Genomic DNA, 19,383 nt, shown 5'->3' on the forward strand with positions numbered 1-19,383 from the left:
GAAAATAGGGGGTCTACAGGTCCCAGTCCAAGGGAACTTGCAATCTGACAACAATAGAAGAGGACAGAAATATAGCTATGACCTTCCATTATTCCAGGATGTCTCAAAACTACACCTGTTGATAGACTCTATAAGACAGGGGTCCTCAAACTTTTTAAGCAGGGGGCCGGTCCACAATCCTTCAGACTGTGGAGGGGCCGAATTATCATTTGAAAAAGAAATACGAACAAATCCCAATGCACACTGCACATGTCTTATTTGGGGTCCGGGCTGTGGCGCAGGCTGTTGAGCAGCCAGCTGCAACAAATCACTCTGACCAAGAGGTCATGAGTTCGAGGCCAGCTTGGCGCCCCGCGTTTGTCTTTGTCTTTGTTCTATGATAAGGCATTGAATGTTTGCCTTATATGTGTAGTGTGATCCGCCCTGAGTCCCCTTCGGGGTGAGAAGGGCGGAATATAAATACTGTAAATAAATAAATAAATAAATAGTGCAAAACAACAACAACAATGAAAGAACAATAAAATATTTTAAAATGAAAACAATTTTAACCAACATAAACCTATCAGGCCAATGAGATAGTCAAGTTAATTAGGATTGTTGTTGTCATTGTTGTTGTGTGCCTTCAAGTCAAGTGGGCGAGCCTAAGTCTAAAATTATTTATTTATTCATTTACTACATTTATATGCTACCCTTCTCACCCTGAAGGGAACTCAGAACAGCTGTATGTACATACAATATATTATATTATTAGCATAGCACAATATTAGTATTATATATTACTACTAGTTGTGCCCGGCCACGCGTTGCTGTGGCGTTGTCTGGTGGTGTTGGTGAAAAATTGTTGAGGTAGTGGTGGTATTGAATGTCTGTTGTATGGTTGTCTTTATGTTTAGTATGCACACTGAAGTGGATTATATGGCAGTGTGGAGTCAAGATAATCCAGTTCAAAGCAGATGATATAAGATTCTAAATGGGTTATATAGCTGTGTGGAAGGGCCTTGAGTCTACACTGCCGTATAATCCAGTTCAAATCTGATAATCTGTGGAAGAGGCCTAAGTGAGGCTTAACTGTGCCTGTCCCCTGGGCTCAGGAGGTTGCTAGGAGACCAAGTGGGTGGAGCTTAGCCTTCAAACTGGCAGCAATTGGATAAAAACTATTATTTCTCTCCCTGTAATTAGGACTTCATTTTTCTTTTCTTTTTTGTTGTATCAACCTAGAGGCGTGGATGATGGGTTGTGTTGTCAAATTTCGAGGTTGGGGGGCCTGTAGTTTTGTTGTTTTGTGGGTCACCGTGATGCCATCACTCTTTTATATATATAGATAGTGAACTATACCACTATACTGTAATATTATATGTAATATATAACATATAATTAATATTATTATATGGTATTATTATTAGTATTACATTGTATAACATGATAATATTATCAATATCATATGTATATATAATATATTATTAAAACTGATATCAAAATATTATATTATAAATGAGGGCAGGGGCCAGGTAAATGACCTTGGAGGGCCGCATCCGACCCCCGGGCCTTAGTTTGGGGACCCCTGATTTAAATGGTAAACATAAATACACAACATACGATCCAGGGAATGAAAAATAAAACTAGAAACAAAACTCTCTTTACGGGCCAGTTATGGTGACCCAGAGTTCAACGTTGGAATGGCCAACTGTAAAGTGTTGTTCAGCACCTGGTATTCATTGCAAGTATTTAGGCCACCTTTTGAAAATATATAGGAGAAAAACATTGCGTATTTTCCCATTCAGGGCCTGTCGGGCCAGGCTTAGCTTCAAACTTTAAGAAGTGACACCTTGCATTACAACTCCAGAAAAGAGGGTGTATTAAGACTGATGTTAGAGAGAGCCAATTTGGAGGTGTTCATATTGTTAAAATATTATTTCTTTTACTGCCCAAATAAGTGTCTGAGCAACAGTTCTGTTTTGTTGCCTTCCCATTTCATCAGAGAGGAAGCCATGCTACCTTTCCCATTCTTACCTGGACTTCCTTTCTTTTTTCTAGGCATGCAGCCTGTCATGTACTCAGTGAAGGAAGCTCTTCAGGGCAGACCTCACTGGATTCGCGTGGGCTATGATATCTGCTATTACAAGTAAGTGTATGACACCTTTCTTCCCGAGTGTTGTTTTGACCTCCCTCCCTCCTTCTGTTAATCATGAGGTTGCTTATTAACTTTCAGCTATCACTTTGTAACACCCACGCTCACACAATTCTTGGGGATTTAAAGTACTTTACAGATGTTACCTTTCAAAACATTACAACCATCTCACTTGGCAAGGTTAATGGGGAGATATGGAATGTCTGTACCGTGTTTCCCCGAAAATAAGACAGTGTCTTATATTATTTTTTACTCCCAAAGATGCGCTAAGTCTTATTTTCAGGGGATGTCTTATTTTACAAGATAGATATGCTGGATTTTATATCACAAAATCACAAGTCGAACGCTTCCCAAGTGTCTAGGACTGTGTGATGTATTTTTGGATGATGCGTATTATTATTATTATTATTGCTTGGTGGCCAACTATAGTCCAGCTCTCCAGCGGTCTGGGGGATTGTGAACTGGCCCCCTGTTTAAAAAGTTTGGGGACTCCTGCTGTATATGATAGATAAACAAATGTTGTATTTAGACTTGAGTCCCATCTACAAAGTATCTCATAATGTAAAAAGTATCTCATAAGTATTCCAAAATCTGAAAAAAAAAGAAATCTCAAATGCGTCTGTCCCCAAGTCTAACATTCAAGATTTATTCAAAAGATTTATTTACTGTTCCTCTCTGACGCTGAAGGCGTGTGACTTCCCCAAGTAGGATTCCAAGGCTGAGCAGTGACCCAAACCTGACCAGCCTGCATCCTAACCCAGCACTGAAAACATTGCACCACAATGGCTCTTATACTTCGTTACATGTTAGGACATTCAAACCGGCAACCATCAGGTCAGCAATTCAACCTTCAGGTCAGCTGTTCAGCCGGCACAAGAGTTTAACCATTGCGATCCGGGGAATAATTTGGGCTCATCCTCCCTAAGAAAGCTATTTGATATTTTGAGAAACACAGAGATTTCTACCTTTTGCCTCTATTAATACTTGTTTTGCATGCTTTGATTGTTTGATTCCTTGTGAAGTGCACACTCTGTCCCTCTATGTCCCTTCTTACAAACGTGGATTTAGCAGGAGGGATATCCATGGTACTACAATGGCAATCTGTTCCTTCTGGGCTCCTGAGCAACTGGAGAGGATGTATGACTTCTCCTTGCATGGCTCTCTTAGTGCTGACTTGGCCCAGTCTGAGCCGTTTCTGACTGCTGGCAGACTTAAGCGCAAGCAGATGTAAGAGATGCAAAGCTTGTATAGGCTGATTATAGTAATAATGGGCCCTAATGTCATTAAGAAGGCCGTTATTGTGTGGTGATTAAATAGCAGCTGACTGGCGCGATTAGACTGTAAAAGTGCAATTAGGTTCTTAATCATAATCTGGAAAGGGATAGGGCTGGGTTATAATGTCCGCACCCGACCCAGAAGATGAAACACACAGGGTTTTATGTTGAATTTTTTTGGGTAACAATTATTTTGATCCTCTCTTGTACTCTGGCTTCCGGCCAGTTGTAGATCTTTGGAGGTTATATCACAATTGCTCCTAAAGATCTTGCAGTCACTTGCAATTATAAGGTCCTATGATTGGATCTAGTTGTGGAACCAAAGACTAGCCAGGATGCCCTGACCTTCCGCAAAAAAGTGAAGACGTGTCTCTTTGACCAAGCCTTCGGAAATCCGGTGCAATCATAGATACAAAAGATGTGTAACTGACTAACGGAACGGCCCGACTACGCCTGTAAATCACGTGATTTACTTGGTTATATCGAGTTAATTGCTTTTAACTGTTTGTAATTGTATTTTAATATTTTATTTTATTTAGATTGTTGTTTTTGTACACTGTTTTTAAAGGCATGGAACTGTTGCTATGTTGTGAAGCCGCCTTGAGTCCCCTCCGGGGTTGAGAAAGGCGAGGTCAAAGTGGCGCAAATAAATAAATACAGTAGAATCTCACTTATCCAACATAAACGGGTCGGCAGAACCTTGGATAAGCGAATATGTTGGATAATAAGGAGGGATTAAGGAAAAGCCTATTAAACATCAAATTAGGTTATGATTTTACAAATTAAGCACCAAAACATCATGTTATACAACAAATTTGACAGAAAAAGTTTGATCTATGATGGCTGTGGGGTCATGGGCCAAAGCTGCCTGAGACATCACAAATATAAGCCGAGGCACCTAATTTTACCACAAAAAATTGGGAAAACATTGACGCAAGTATAAGCCGAGAGTGGTAAATTTCAGAAATAAAAATAGATACCAATAAAATTACATTAATTGAGGCATCGGTAGGTTAAATGTTTTGGAATATTTACACAAATGTGTAATTTAAGATAGGACAGTCCAACTCTGATTAAATCATCACTCTCATCTTCTTCAATGTAAATGTGCTTATGTCTCCTTTTAATAATAATAGTGTAAGATTAATAAATGTAATAATAATAATAAATACAGTAAAATAATACATGTAATAACAGAGTAAAATAATACATGTAATAACAATAATAATATCAGAGTGAAATAATAAATGTATTATTAATAATAAATAGAGTAAAATAATAAATGTAATACAGTGTTCCCTCACTACTTCATGGTTCACTTTTCACGGATTCGCTGTTTCGCTGTTTTTCAATAAACTCTAAAAGACTATTATGAATCATAAAAAATTACAATTTGCAGCTTAAGGAAGGGAGGAAGGAGAAGACAAAGGGAGAGAAAAGGAGCCCAAGCGGCAACGGGAGGAGAAGGAGGCGATTTATCAACATATGATTGGTTGGTAAAGATTTAAAATAGTGTATAACTACTAAAAGAATGTATAAATATTAAAATAAATATAGCGTCCCTACTTTGCGGATTTTCACCTAACCCCAGCAATAAGTGAGGGAACACTGTAATACCAATAATAATAGAGAAAAATAATAAATGTTCCATATATACTTGAGCATAAGCTGACCCAAATATAAGCCAACCAGGATCCTCACCTGAGTATAAGCTGAGTGGGGCTTTTTCAGTCTTTAAAAGGGGCTGAAAAACTAGGCTTATACTCGAGTATATACAGGAGTTCAATACGCAGTAATGCTACGTAGTAATTACTGTATTTAGTACCAAAACATCACAATGTATTGAAAACATTGACTACAAACACATTGACTATTAAAAGGCAGACTGGGTTGGATAATCGAAAACGTTGGATAAGTGAATGTTGGATAAGTGGGACTCTACTGCAGGGGTCCTCAAACTTTTTAAGTGGAGGGCCGATTCACAGTCCCTCAGACTGTTGGGGGGCTGGACTGTGATGAAATAGTCCAAAATTAAGATTGTTGTGGTTGTGTGCCCTCAAGTCATTTCAGACTTAGGTTAACCCTAAGTCTAAAGTTTAGGACAGGGGCCAAGTCAATGACCTTGGACGGCCTTAGTTTGGGGACCCCGATCTAGACGATCTCATAAGACCATAGGTAAGCAAAGAGGCCTCCAAAGACCATATAGATGGTCTCATAAGACCACAGGTAAGCAAAGAGGCCGCCAAAGACCATCTAGATGGTCTCATAAGACCATAGGTAATCAAAGAGACCTCCAAAGGCTATCTAGATGGTCTCATAATACCATAGGTAAGGAAAGGGACCTCCAAAGACCATCTAGATGGTCTCATAAGACCATAGGAAAGCAAAGAGACCTCCAAAGACCATCTAGATGGTTTTATAAGACCATAGATAAGGAAAGGGGCCCCCAAAGGCCATCTAGACAATCTCATAAAACCATAGGTAAGGAAAGGGACCCTCAAAGGCCATCTAGATGGTCTCATAGGACCATAGGTAAGGAAAGTGACCTCCAAAAGCCATCTAGATGGTCTCATAAGGATGTAGCTAAGCAAAGAGACCTTCAAAAACTATCTAGATGATCTCATAAGATAATAGGTAAGCAAAAAGACCTCCAAAGACCAGGTAGACTTAGGTCAACCCTAAGTCTAAAGTTTAGGACAGGGGCCAGGTCAATGACCTTGGAGGGCCACATCCGGCCCCCGGGCCTTAGTTGGGGACCCCTGCTCTACTGTAATGATATGGCTGTTTAGAACCAGCCTCAGCACAACCGAGAAGCTGGGTGCGGCTCAGAAGATCCAGCTTTTATAAGCAGGACAGAGACATAATGGATGCCCTAGGTATCTTTGTCTTCGAAGGAAGGCTCTTAATTATCTAATTAACGCGTGACACCCTACCATTTCTCTCTCTGCATACTGGTGGTGCCCCAGCCAAGGCGAACCCCGTGAACGTGCATAAAACACTGGGTCTGATTTCCATTCCCATCCGTCTTCCTCTGAGAAGAGAGACGGGGACGGCTCACTCATGAAGACAGATGTGGCGGCACACGGCTCTGCTCACACGTCCCCTTCCTTCTCGCTCCCACAAGAGATTTTTGCATTATTGAGATGATTAGAAACGCTTCTGTCAAAAGGGGTCTGGCTGATGCCATCGCTCTGCTTTTATTGCCTGCCTGCAAAGTGAGGGTTGTGCACTTGCATTAAGGGTGGGTTTGGGGCCGGGGGAGCGGGATGGGGTGTGTGTGTGTGTGATTGGGAGCAACAGCAACAACAAAAAAGAGACGTTGTGACAGCCATGATCAAATGATCTCATTCGCGGCTTGCTGTCTTGGCTAACATTTTACGGTTATTACATGGAGCGCAATAATGTTCCTTTCCTGCTGATTATTTAAGGGACAACTGTGGCAACTCACAGAGCTCCCAAACGACATATCTGTGCATTGCGCGCCATGGTTCATTTCCAGTTCATTCTCAGACTCCACCTGGCTCAGAGCTGGATGGCTCAAGGGCTTGGTAATTGGATGCTGAACCTTTCCTTTCTAGGTCAGTGGTTGAAATTGTGCCCAGATCACAACAAATGTCTTTTCCCTTCCACTTGCTTGGCTTTGTGTTGTTGTTTTTGTTTTTTGGTTAGGGTTTTGTTTTGTTTTGTTTTTTTGCCTCCTGGCTTTTTGGTGCCCTTTCGTCACATCAAAGAGCAGAAAGTGAAATTTGGATAAGTAAGTAAGTAAGTAAGTAAAAGTTTATTTGTATACCGCCCTCTCTCCCAAAACGGACTCAGGGCGGTTTCCAATATAAAATCAACATAAAACATTGTACAATAAAATACTGAAAACACTATAAAACGCTATAAGAATTAAAAACAAAAACACAACATAACAATTGACTAAAACAATCACATAAACAGAAGGAATATAATCACTCAAATAACATATGAATCAGAAAAGAAAGAAAAAAGACCACTGGGATGGAGGAGAGGATGGCCTGGAGGGGCCACTAGAACTAAAATGCGATGTTATATTCTATGATGCTTTGGATAATGCTGTTCCCCGCAATGAGGTGAGCTTGTGTTCTTATCACAGAACCCCCAAACTGTCACCCTCTCCTTTAGCTCCCCCCCTTCATTTTTCAGGAGAAGGAATGGCATTTTAAAAATGGAATTTGCTACAGATGTGTCAGAGTATTTACATCGCAGCAGTAGTTGGATGGAATCAGTGGAGCGCAGAACGAAGAGACACTCAGAGACGTTGGTAAAACTATTTACAAAGTTTTACTGTATCAACACAAACAGACTTACAGACGACAGATGAACACAGGACTTGACTCAAACTCTAGGCAGACGGAACTCAATTGAACAGACACAATCAGTAAGCACACACACTTGTGTCTGGATACTCCCTAGTTCCAGCCACACATCAAGGTCATCACAGCTTCTTGGCAATTAACTCTTTCCAGACTATGGCACATTCTGGATGATGCAATCAGTTGCAATACAAGCATGACACAAATTGCATTTAAACACTATCAATACACAAATCCCACATTAACAAGATGGTCTACTTTGCCCTTTGGATAAGAGTTCACAGGGTTTAGTAGGGGTGTGCATGGTAACATTTTAAAAAACGGAATCTGTGAATTCCAGCAGTTCTGAAAACTGAACCTCCAGAAATGGGACAGGTGATGGGGCTTGAACTGATTCAGCCAAAACAAACCACATGGTGGCTGCGAAAGGGCATTGGGGGTGTTTAAATATTTTTTTCCTTTTTTTTGGGGGGGGGGGTAGGAAAGAGACGATATAGCTTAACTCCCTTGAGTCTCCACTGGGAAAATACTGGTAGTATTCCCTAACTATCTTCTTGCTTATGTACTCTGTTCCGAACCTTCCCTCCCACCCCAAAACATTAATTTTTTAAATAGAAAAATCACTTTCTTCTTCTCGTCCACTTCTTTGACTGTCTCAATTACCTCCCTCCCCCGCCCTATCTTCTGGATTGTGGGTACTCCTGCCCAAGTTCACTTGGCTTGACAACCTTGTAGAAACACAAAAGCTTAGGAAGAGTATTTGTTTTTATTAGTAAAAAAAAAAAACTTTAACAATCTTCTTGTCGCATCTCAGGTTAGTTTCACCTTGCTATAAACACCAGGCTGCACACAGGTTGAAATCTTTTGTAGTTTATTAGGAAATAGAAAATAAACAAAGTCCCATTAGAGTATGACAAAGTCTCACAAACATGAACACACAAAGGCTGCAGGATAATCCAGGAAAATGAGAGCTTGCTTCTTGGCTTGAGCAAAAAGTTGCTTTGACAAAGGTTTGTCTCCAAACATTTGCTTTAATGCCATTTGCAAAACATGAAAGCATTTCTTTGGCCTCTGACCTCCTTCTTGTTTGCTATTCTCACACTCCTTCGAACCCTGAATTCCAAATGGTCAGCTCGATCTAAGGTTCCCGTTTCATCAAGATCAGGCTGCTTGTTAGTGTCAGCCTGAGCAGCCTGCCCACTATCAGAGTGAGAACTGTCCTCCTTTTCTGAGTCAATCTGCACCTGGATAGTTTCAGTATCATCAACATCATTCCCTGCTGTGGGAAAATGAACTTGTACTCTCTGTTCCTCATCTTATACAACAGGGACATTTTGAACCTGATTGTGAACCTGAATCACATCATCCTCATCAGTGTCACTCTGTGTTTCCAGCTGAGTCACAACATTTCTATACATTGTGGAATGTGTGGATCTTTATTATAAACATTGGCAGGAATGATGCCCTGCTGCTGCTCCTGTCATTGTGGAAAATTTCCAGGGGATGCCTCTTTGTTTTTTTTTAAAGGACATTTTATTTATAGAAACTTTAAGAATTTCCGAAAAATCAGTAGATGACCCAAACATTCTGAAACTTGGGGGGCTTGCAGTTGTAATGTGTTCTCTAAGTATGGCCATTTTCATCCCAATAGCCCTAATATGGCGGAAAGGGGAGTCTCAGAAGTTCCCCCATTGTTACCAATTTTCCCGGAACAAAAACGGAACTTCAGCCCGACAGATCATGAAAGGTTATTTTCCCCCTCCCGATTCTGACCGTTTTCATCCTTCCTTCTCTGGACATGTTCCAGCTTAAATCTAGAAGTCAATTCTTGAATTTGCCTTTATTTTATTTATTTTAAGTGGAGAGCAAGCCAGCTGCAACCAGCTGCAATGAATCACTCTGACCAGGAGGTCATGAGTACGAGCCCTATTCGGAGCCTATGTTTGTCTTGTCTTTGTTCTATGTTAAAAAGGCATTGAATGTTTGCCTATATGCGTAATGTGATCCGCCCTGAGTCCCCTTCGGGGTGAGAAGGGCGGAATATAAATGCTGTAAATAAATAAATAAATACATAAATTTTTTAAATACAGTAGACTCTCACTTATCCAAGCTAAACGGGCCGGCAGAAGCTTGGATAAGCGAATATCTTGGATAATAAGGAGGGATTAAGGAAAAGCCTATGAAACATCAAATTAGGTTATGATTTTACAAATTAAGCACCAAAACTTCATGTTATACAACAAATTTGACAGAAAAAGTAGTTCAATATGCAGTAATGTTACGTTGTAATTACTGTATTTATGAATTTAGCACCAAAATATCACGATATATTGAAAACATTGACTACAAAAATGGCTTGGATTATCCAGAGGCTTGGATAAGTGAGGCTTGGATTAGTGAGACTCTACTGTATGATTAAAAATAAAAATAAAAAGTGGAAACAGTCATAGATGGGTTTTACTTGCCAGTAAAAAGGCGTGCTGCACGAATGGATGGCATGCAAAACAACAACAGGGCAGACATGGCCTTATGTGACAAAGTGCCACCAAAGATGTTGTCATCCTGCTGAAATTCTGCCTTGAAGTCTCATATGATAAAGTCCACAGTCTGTGTCTTCTTGCATACCTAATTTGCCTGGGGAGCGGAGATGTGAAGGAGATTTCAATAACGTTTGTAAAGCACTTTGAACAGGAAGAACAACGGGCACCGTAAGTGATGGTAATAGCAACAATAATAGCCATGATTATTATTAATTAACTGCTGCTGCCAGCTGTGCTTGAAGCAGTGCAGAGCATTTGAAGGAGAGGGCTGGAGGCCCCACTATTATGAAGTGACTCAAAGCACAGTGAATTGAGTCTGCATGCTAATGGCACTAGGATTCAGATTAATGTGTGCTTTCTAACTGCTCTGTGACTTTCTCTTTTTTTGCCTTGTAAAAGAAGCTGCTCAGGGAAAATGTTAGGGAGGAATTCAGTGGTTCTTATTTGCAACCACTGGAGCAGCATTTTCCGCATCCTAATCACCAATAACATGAGATGCAATGTGTAGGGATGTGTGAACAGGGTATTATGCTGATTTTTTTGGGGTAACAATTACAGTAGAGTCTCACTTATCCAACATAAACGGGCCGGCAGAATGTTGGATAAGTGAATATGTTGGATAATAAGGAGGGATTAAGGAATAGCTTATTAAACATCAAATTAGGTTATGATTTTACAAATTAAGCACCAAAACATCATGTTATTCAACAAATTTGACAGAAAAAGTAGTTCATTACACATTAATTCTATGTAGTAATTACTGTATTTATGAATTTAGCACCAAAATATCATGATATATTGAAAACATTAACTACAGAAATGCGTTGGATAATCCAGAACGTTGGATAAGTGAGACTCTACTGTATTTTGATCTTCTCTTGTACTCTGGCTTCCGGCCATTTGTAGATCTTTGGGGGCTATATCACAGTCGCTCCTAAAGATCTTGCAGTCACTTGCAATTACAGTAAAGTCTCACTTATCCAACATAAACGGGCTGGCAGAACGTTGGATAAGTGAATATGTTGGATAATAAGGAGGGATTAAGGAATAGCTTATTAAACATCATATTAGGTTATGATTTTACAAATTAAGCACCAAAACATCATGTTATACAACTAATTTGACATAAAAAGTAGGTCAATATGCAGTAATGCTATGTAGTAATTACTGTATTTACGAATTTAGCACCAAAATATCACAATGTTTTGAAGATATTGACTACAAAAATGCATTGGATAATCCAGAATGTTGGATAAGTCAGACTCTACTGTATAATGTCCTATGATTGGATCTAGTTGTGGAACCAAAGTCTAGCCAGGATGCCCTGAACTTCCGCAAAAAAGTGAAGACGTGTCTCTGACCAATCCTTCGGAAATCTGGTGCAATCATAGATACAAAAGATGTGTAACTGACTAACGGAACAGCCCGACTATGCCTATGAATCACGTGATTTACTTGGTTGTATTGAGTTAATTGCTTTTAACTGTTTTTAATTGTATTTTATTATTTTATTTTATTTAGATAGTTGTTTTTGTACACTATTTTTGAAGGGATGGAATTGTTTCCATGTTGTGAAGCCGCCTTGAGTCCTCTCAAGGAAAAGCGGGGTAAAAGTGGCGCAAATAAATAAATACAGTAGAGTCTCACTTATCCAAGCTAAACGGGCCGGCAGAACCTTGGATAAGCGAATATCTTGGATTATAAGGAAGGATTAAGGAAAAGCCAGTTAAACATCAAATTACATTATGATTTTACAAATTAAGCACCGAAACATTATGTTTTACAACAAATGGACAGAAAAAACAGTTCAATACATAGTAATGTTATGTAGTAATTACTGTATTTACAAATTTAGCACCAAAACATCGCAATGTATTGAAAACATTGACTACTAGGGGCTGGGCTGTGGTGCAGGCTGGTGCAATAAAACACTCTGACCATGAGGTCATGAGTTCGAGGCCAGCCCTTGGCGGGGTGAGCACCCGTCAATTAAAAAATAAAAAATAGCCCCTGCTCGTTGCTGACCTAGCAACTCGAAAGATAGTTGCACCTATCAAGTAGGAAATAAGGTACCACTTATAAAGTGGGGAGGCAAATTTAACTAATTTACAACATTGGAATGAGGAAGTGCCGTCACAGTGGATGATGAAGCAGCTGCTCCCCCCTGTGGCCAGAATCGAACATCCTCTCAGGAGAAGGTTAAATTGCCTCTGTGTCTGTCTCTGTCTCGGTTCTATGTGTTTATGGGCATTGAACGTTTGCCCTATGTGTATATAATGTGATCCGCCCTGAGTCCCCTTTGGGGTGAGAAGGGCGGAATATAAATACTGTAAATAAATAAATGCTAAAAGCCAGACTGCATTGGATAAGTGAAGGTTGGATAAGCGAGACTCTACTGTAATCACAAATCGAAACACGCTAAACGGGATATACATAGTTAAGGAAAATCAAGAGTTGTATCTCCTAGACACCCTTTATTGTGGACATTTGGCTTCTACTTTCTGATTCCTGTTCCCATTACAGTTTTGGGGACATTTCTGGGAAAGTGAAACGTGATCGGTCTGAGACCAGCATTATGCTTCCAGGACAAAAGTATCTGTTCCAAAAGGACACGTTTTGTAGAGCACATTTCCAGTCATTTCTTTCCTATGAGGAAATATATTGCTCAATTTCGCTTTCAAAAGAAGCAACGATCCATCCGTCGGTTTTGGCAGGAATAATTAACATGAGGCTTTACTCCCCGCCCCCCACCCCGAAGGAAACTGTACCACCAGGGAAATAAACAGTTTGTTTACATTTCAGCAGATGAAATTGCATCTTTTCGTCTCTCCTTATGTTTTGCATTTTAATGCAATGCTGATGATAACATTTGTTAAAAATGGGGGAGAGGGAGGGAGAGAGGGTCCTTCAAAACAGGGCAGTTCCAGCGGTGGCATAATTGGTGCTAGGTGGGAGAATTATTATCCGGGCTGTACTTTATGGATGCAATTTCCTGAGATATAGTCTCTCCGAAATGCGTGAATTAGCTCTCCATTCGCAGCCGAGGGGAAATCTTGATCATGATCCTTGAAGCTGATTCTTTAAAAACAATAAATATATACATACAAAGATTGCAAAGATTGTTGGGCTGTGACTGATAAGGAGGGATTATGGGAACTGCACTACAACTGAAGGGACAATGGCCCTCTGTTCCTGTGTTCAAAACGAACACATTTCTCGATATCACAGAATACAAAGTAGGGCTTCGTGGAATTTTGATTAGTGCAGCATGTCACGCAGTGGTGCGAAAAGCTGAACGAGCTGAAATCCTTTCTTCTCTCCTCTCTGAAGCGATTCAGCTCCCTTTTCATCTGGTCACCCTAATAGAAAACTAACAAGAACAAATGCTTTTCACATACAATGTTCACCACATCTCCATGCTCTGTTACCCTGTATTTAAAGTGAAGCAGCAAAGGAGAATACAGACTGAGCATTCCCTGTCCAGAATTCCGAGATCCAAAATATTCCAAAAATGCCCACGTGGGCAACTGAGATCTTGACACCTGTGCTTTCTGATGTACGCAAACTGTGTTTCATACATAAAATTATTAAAATATCTATACACATAATAATAATAATAATAATAATAATAATAATAATAATAATAATTATTATTATTATTATTATTATTATTATTATTATTATTATTTTATTTTTGTACCCCGCCACCATCTCCCCAGAGGGACTCGGGGCGGCTTACAGATATAAAACCAGCATACAGTATACAGCATACAGTAATATCAAATACAAAAACACACAAATAAATTTAAAAGGCATTAAAAAAATCACAACTATTATAAAACACATAAAAAACACAGCAATAAAAACATAAAATGAGCTAGGCAAAGTGTTATTCACATAATAAAAGTGAAAATATGTATGTATGTATGTGTGACGGCGCGAGTGGCACCATCTATATGTGGAGCTGTAAGTTGCAAGATTTGAATTGTTGTATCATGCCTGATTTTGCCTTTTTACCCTGTAAATGTAGTTGGACTGATTGGTTATTTATAGCTGTCAATCAATGTTGTTTGCACCAGTTATATTGCTCCCTCCGCTCAATTGTTTGACTCCACCCTTTCCTGGAGTAGGACAGTGTTTCCTTTTTTCATTCCACCATCAAGCTTTCTACCAGATGGACGTGAGAGAGAGACTTGGCTCTAAAAGCCCCTGATTAAGTTACCTCTCAGCACCAATTCTGAGGTTCTTACCCTTGAGACTTATGCTTCATGTTCAGGGCCAGCCTGGACGCCGTTGAGGAGTCTCAAGCGCCTTCAAATCAGTTCTTTGGCACCAGAGGAAGACAGTGATTTCAAACATAGGCCATTTGGACTGAGGCTGAGGATTGCTCCAGCATTCATAGCCATTGAGAAAGAGGGACCTGGAAAAGCTTCTCAGCTGCAGAACTCCTTGGACTTAAGACAATCAAAGACCCCATGACTAACTCAAGCTACTGGAGGGGTTTGAGGTGACTGACTCACCATAATGGGAGTTATAGTTTACCCTACAGTCAAAGAGCACACTGAACCCCACCAATTATGCATCTAGAGCAAACTTGCCGAACATCACAAAGTACTGGTGGAGTTTCTCAGGGTTAACCTGTTATGATGTCAGTTGTAGTTAATATTCAACCTTACGACCAGAACAACTGAATATCCATATTCTAGTTTTGGGCAGTTTGGGATACTTGGCTTCAAAAATGGATCACTCCATTTGAGTTAATGAAGTGAGAAAAAAACAACGTGGTGTAGCGTGGTGAAGATAAAGTCTAATCTCAGAAGTTAAGAAGAGGGCAAAGTTAGGCCTCAAACCTTGCTGCTACCCTGTTTCCCCTAAAATAAGACATCCCCAGAAAATAAGACCTAGTAGAGGTTTTGCTGAATTGCTAAATATAAGGCCTCCCCCGAAAGTAAGACCTAGCAAAGTTTTTGTTTGGAAGCTTGCCCGCCAAACAGAATGCCAGAGCATGCAGGATTGGTAAATGTACGTACCACAGAGTGTTGTACATGGAAATATCAAGAAATTCTTGATAGGACTCACAGTTTGTCTGGTTATGCTGGTTTGTGATGACAACTACTGTACAGTATATAATAAATCTTCATTTTTTTGTTCAACAATAAATGTGAATTCTTTTTCATGGAAAAATAAGACATCTCCTGAAAATAAGACCTAGAGCATCTTTGGGAGCAAAAAATAATATAAGACACTGTCTTATTTTCGGGGAAGCATGGTAGGAGAGAAATTAGCTCCTAGGTAGGAGCCAGAAATGGTATTTTGATGGGTAAAAATGGCAATTTAACTTCATGGGAAATAAAAGAGCATCATGGCATGTGATGAGTGAGAAGAGAAGAAAACTAGAGTAGGTGGGATGAGAGAAAGCATATTTAGGTGGAGCAGAAGAAAAAGAACTAAGGTGTATGTGTGATAGTGAAACGCTCCTCAAGCTGGGTACATTTCAAGGACAGACTTTGAAACTAGTTTTAAATGTTCAAATGATCATACATACTAAAACCCAGTTGTGTCTATTCTTAAGGTGTTGTCATATGGTTAGCTCAGAGGGTAATGGTTGTAAGGCAGTTTTTAAAAGCACACATTGACTCAAATGGCATTGCTTTACATTCAGATTCTCTCCAAATGAAGGTAGTAACCACCACCGCTTTCATGGTTGGACACAAAACCCAAGCAATATCTTCTTGTTTTTTTTCCTCCCTCCCTCTTTCTCCAGAAACCATTACCGAAATTGTGCAGCAAACGCAGCAGCAGAAGGTCCCCGTGGAAAATGGTGCTACACACTCACCTTCAACATGGTTTTTCCCCATAAGGAAGATGTCTGCTACTTGGCCTACCATTACCCCTACACCTACTCTGCTATGATGGTAAACAAATTTCCCTTGATGACGTTCCAGAAAGGCTTGAAATGAATGGATGCATGGCTTTGTGTTAAGTAATCTTTAGGTGAACATTAACATGCTCAATTGGGCTCAATAGATACAGTAGAGCCTTGCTTATCCGAGCAACGTTTATCCGACACTCCGTATTATCCGATGTATCGTATTGATGGGGCAAAGATGTAAAAGATGTAAAAATACTCCTCTTGATCCAAAGTCAAATGCAAAAGGCCCCTTTTCTGTGGAGAGGGCGAGGAAGGACACCACGAAAGTTGGATCTTCAAACTGCAAAAGAACTATTTATTGCGAGCTTAGCAATGTGACGAAAACATGCATACATGCAATCAAAGGATTTGTCCAATTTTCAAAATGGTTGCAAGGGTTTTATCACTTCCACAGAAAATAGTAAGCATACCTTATGGTTTACAAAGATCATTTACCCCATTCATCTAATGTCGGCTACATCACAAGCATCTTAACCATCATGCAATTCCATTGGTTTTCTATGCTGTAACAACATGTGACTCTTTAAACAATGGTGCATTCATGTTATTGACCCTGATTTCAGCACCAGCTTATTTTCTCCTTGTTGCAAGTATAGGTTCAAAACCGTATAAGAATCTCGAGAGTAGTGGGTAATCGGTTCTGACGTGATGTATTGTTATTACAGTAGAGTCTCACTTATCCAACGTTCTGGATTATCCAACACATTTTTGTAGTTGATGTTTTCAATACATCATTATATTTTGGTGCTAAATTCGTAAATACAGTAATTACTACATAGCATTACTGTGTATTGAACTACTTTTTCTGTCAAATTTGTTGTATAACATGATGTTTTGGTGCTTAATTTGTAAAATCATAACCGAAGTTAATGTTTAATAGGCTTTTCCTTAATCCCTCCTTATTATCCAACATATTTGCTTATCCAACGTTCTGCCGGCCCGTTTACGTTGGATAAGTGAGACTCTACTGTATTGGAAAGTAACTTCTTTTCTCTGGAACAACTCTTTTCCCATACATTAGCATTTTCTGTCAAGCGCAGGCCTTTCTCAAACATAGGCCTTTTGCAAATTAGGTCAATCAAAACATATGGGACTTGTAGTCATTACAAGTATTTTTAAAAATTCTCTTTTTAAACCCACGTTCTCCTCAGTATTCTCCCCGCACCTCGCTTGCTCACCTTTGAGGCCTGAGCCTTTTGAGAAGCACAGAGCTTGTTGCTAAGCTTGTTGCACTTCCACAGATCCGGTTATCCGACAGATCCGGGTATTCGAGATAGAGCCCGACCATTTAAGTCAGATAACCGGAACACTACTGTAGGTGCATTTTTTTGTGTGGGGAGTGGGCTTCCCATTTCTTGCTTCCAAAGAAATGGAAGACACAAGAGAAACTGTATAAATGGTAGGAACAAATTTTGTGCACATCTCTAGTGCTCAAGTTATTGGAATGTATAAGGGATAAGAGGCCATCAAGAAATGTTGGGGAGCCCCCCGTGGCGCAGTGGATTAAAGCCTTGTGACTTGAAGGTTGGGTAGCTGACCTGAAGGCTGCCAGGTTCGAATCCAACCCGGGGAGAGCGTAGATGAGCTCCCTCTGTCAGCTCCAGCTCCATGCGGAGACATGAGAGAAGCCTCCCACAAGGATGGTAAAACATCAAAACATCCGGGTGTCCCCTGGGCAACGTCCTTGCAGACAGCCAATTCTCTTACACCAGAAACGACTTGGTGCAAGTCGCTCCTGACACGGAAAAAAAAAATCAAGAAATGTTTAAGAAAGTTTCATTACTTCGTTTCCCACAATGTGTGGGAAGTTGGCAGGGGATGCTGCCAATAAAACCTCTGTCACTCTACTTCTTCAGCTGTCCTTAAAATATTCCACTTTCTCCCTCCTCTTTATAAATGAGGGCAAAAACACAGGATGACAGAAACCTTTAAGTAGAGAAAAATCTAGATTTCTGTATTGATTTTAGGGAAGCTTGAAAAATGGGGGAAAGTGGAGATCAATAAATACAGCACTCTGTGTGTATGTATGCATACAGAAAGCTTTCCAAATAATGTATTTATATAATATTATATAACGCATTATTGCCTTTGCTAGAAACTATAGCTTCATCTGAAATCCATAGTCCCTTCATAAGCTGTGTTGTCAAACTACCCTCCTCCCAATTATAAGTCAGGTTCAGTTCCTGCTTTCCCGTGACACCCATTTGGTCACAATGGAGAAAATTAAGTTAAGAGAGTATCATAATCATCATCATCACTGATTAGCTATGTAGATCAAGTTGAGGAGAGATTTCATGAGAAAAGAAATGACTTCATGGATGTCTATTAATTGGCAAGTTGTTTACCTAAATGTTAGTTCAGGCAACCTAGCATTCAAGGGAGAAGCTAGGCTTGAATTCTCTGGCTCTTGTTTCAAGTCAAGCCTTGGTTTTGGATTTAACTATCCTGGAAGTTTTCTAGGTTCTTGTTTTTATATTCTTACTCAAGTTTTACTAAGCATGAGAAAATAAATGACTTCATGGCTGTCTATTAATTGGCAAGTTGTTTACCTAAGAGTTCGTTCAGGCAACATAGCATTCAAGGGAGAAGCTAGGCTTGAATTCTCTGGCTCTTGTTTCAAGTCAAGCCTTGGTTTTGGATTTAACTATCCTGGAAGTTTTCTAGGTTCTTGTTTTTATATTCTTACTCAAGTTTTACTAAGCATGAGAAAATAAATGACTTCATGGCTGTCTATTAATTGGCAAGTTGTTTACCTAAGAGTTCGTTCAGGCAACATAGCATTCAAGGGAGAAGCTAGGCCTGAATTCTCTGGCTCTTGTTTCAAGTCAAGCCTTGGTTATGGATTTAACTATTCTGGAAGTTTTCTAGGTTCTTGTTTTTATATTCTTGCTCAAGTTTTACTAAGCATGAGAAAATAAATGACTTCATGGCTGTCTATTAATTGGCAAGTTGTTTACCTAAGAGTTCGTTCAGGCAACATAGCATTCAAGGGAGAAGCTAGGCTTGAATTCTCTGGCTCTTGTTTCAAGTCAAGCCTTGGTTTTGGATTTAACTATCCTGGAAGATTTCTAGGTTCTTGTTTTTATATTCTTACTCAAGTTTTACTAAGCATGAGAAAAGAAATGATTTCATGGCTGTCTATTAATTGGCAAGTTGTTTACCTAAGAGTTCG

General features: G+C 39.7%; 1 protein-coding gene across 2 annotated transcripts in view; it reads left to right on the top strand.

Moving 5' to 3' along the window:
* The window catches only part of agbl1 (AGBL carboxypeptidase 1), a 581,450-nt gene that overhangs the window by 138,233 nt on the left and 423,834 nt on the right, over positions 1-19,383 (top strand). For both annotated transcript variants that reach the window (XM_062963555.1, XM_062963554.1), the window contains exons 15-16: positions 2,035-2,122; positions 16,044-16,194. In XM_062963555.1, coding sequence (XP_062819625.1) covers positions 2,035-2,122; positions 16,044-16,194 — 239 coding nt within the window. The remainder of the gene's footprint in view (positions 1-2,034; positions 2,123-16,043; positions 16,195-19,383) is intronic.

This window comes from Anolis carolinensis, unplaced genomic scaffold (assembly GCF_035594765.1).
Source record: "Anolis carolinensis isolate JA03-04 unplaced genomic scaffold, rAnoCar3.1.pri scaffold_11, whole genome shotgun sequence".
In the NCBI taxonomy this organism is placed as follows: Eukaryota; Metazoa; Chordata; class Lepidosauria; order Squamata; family Dactyloidae; genus Anolis; species Anolis carolinensis.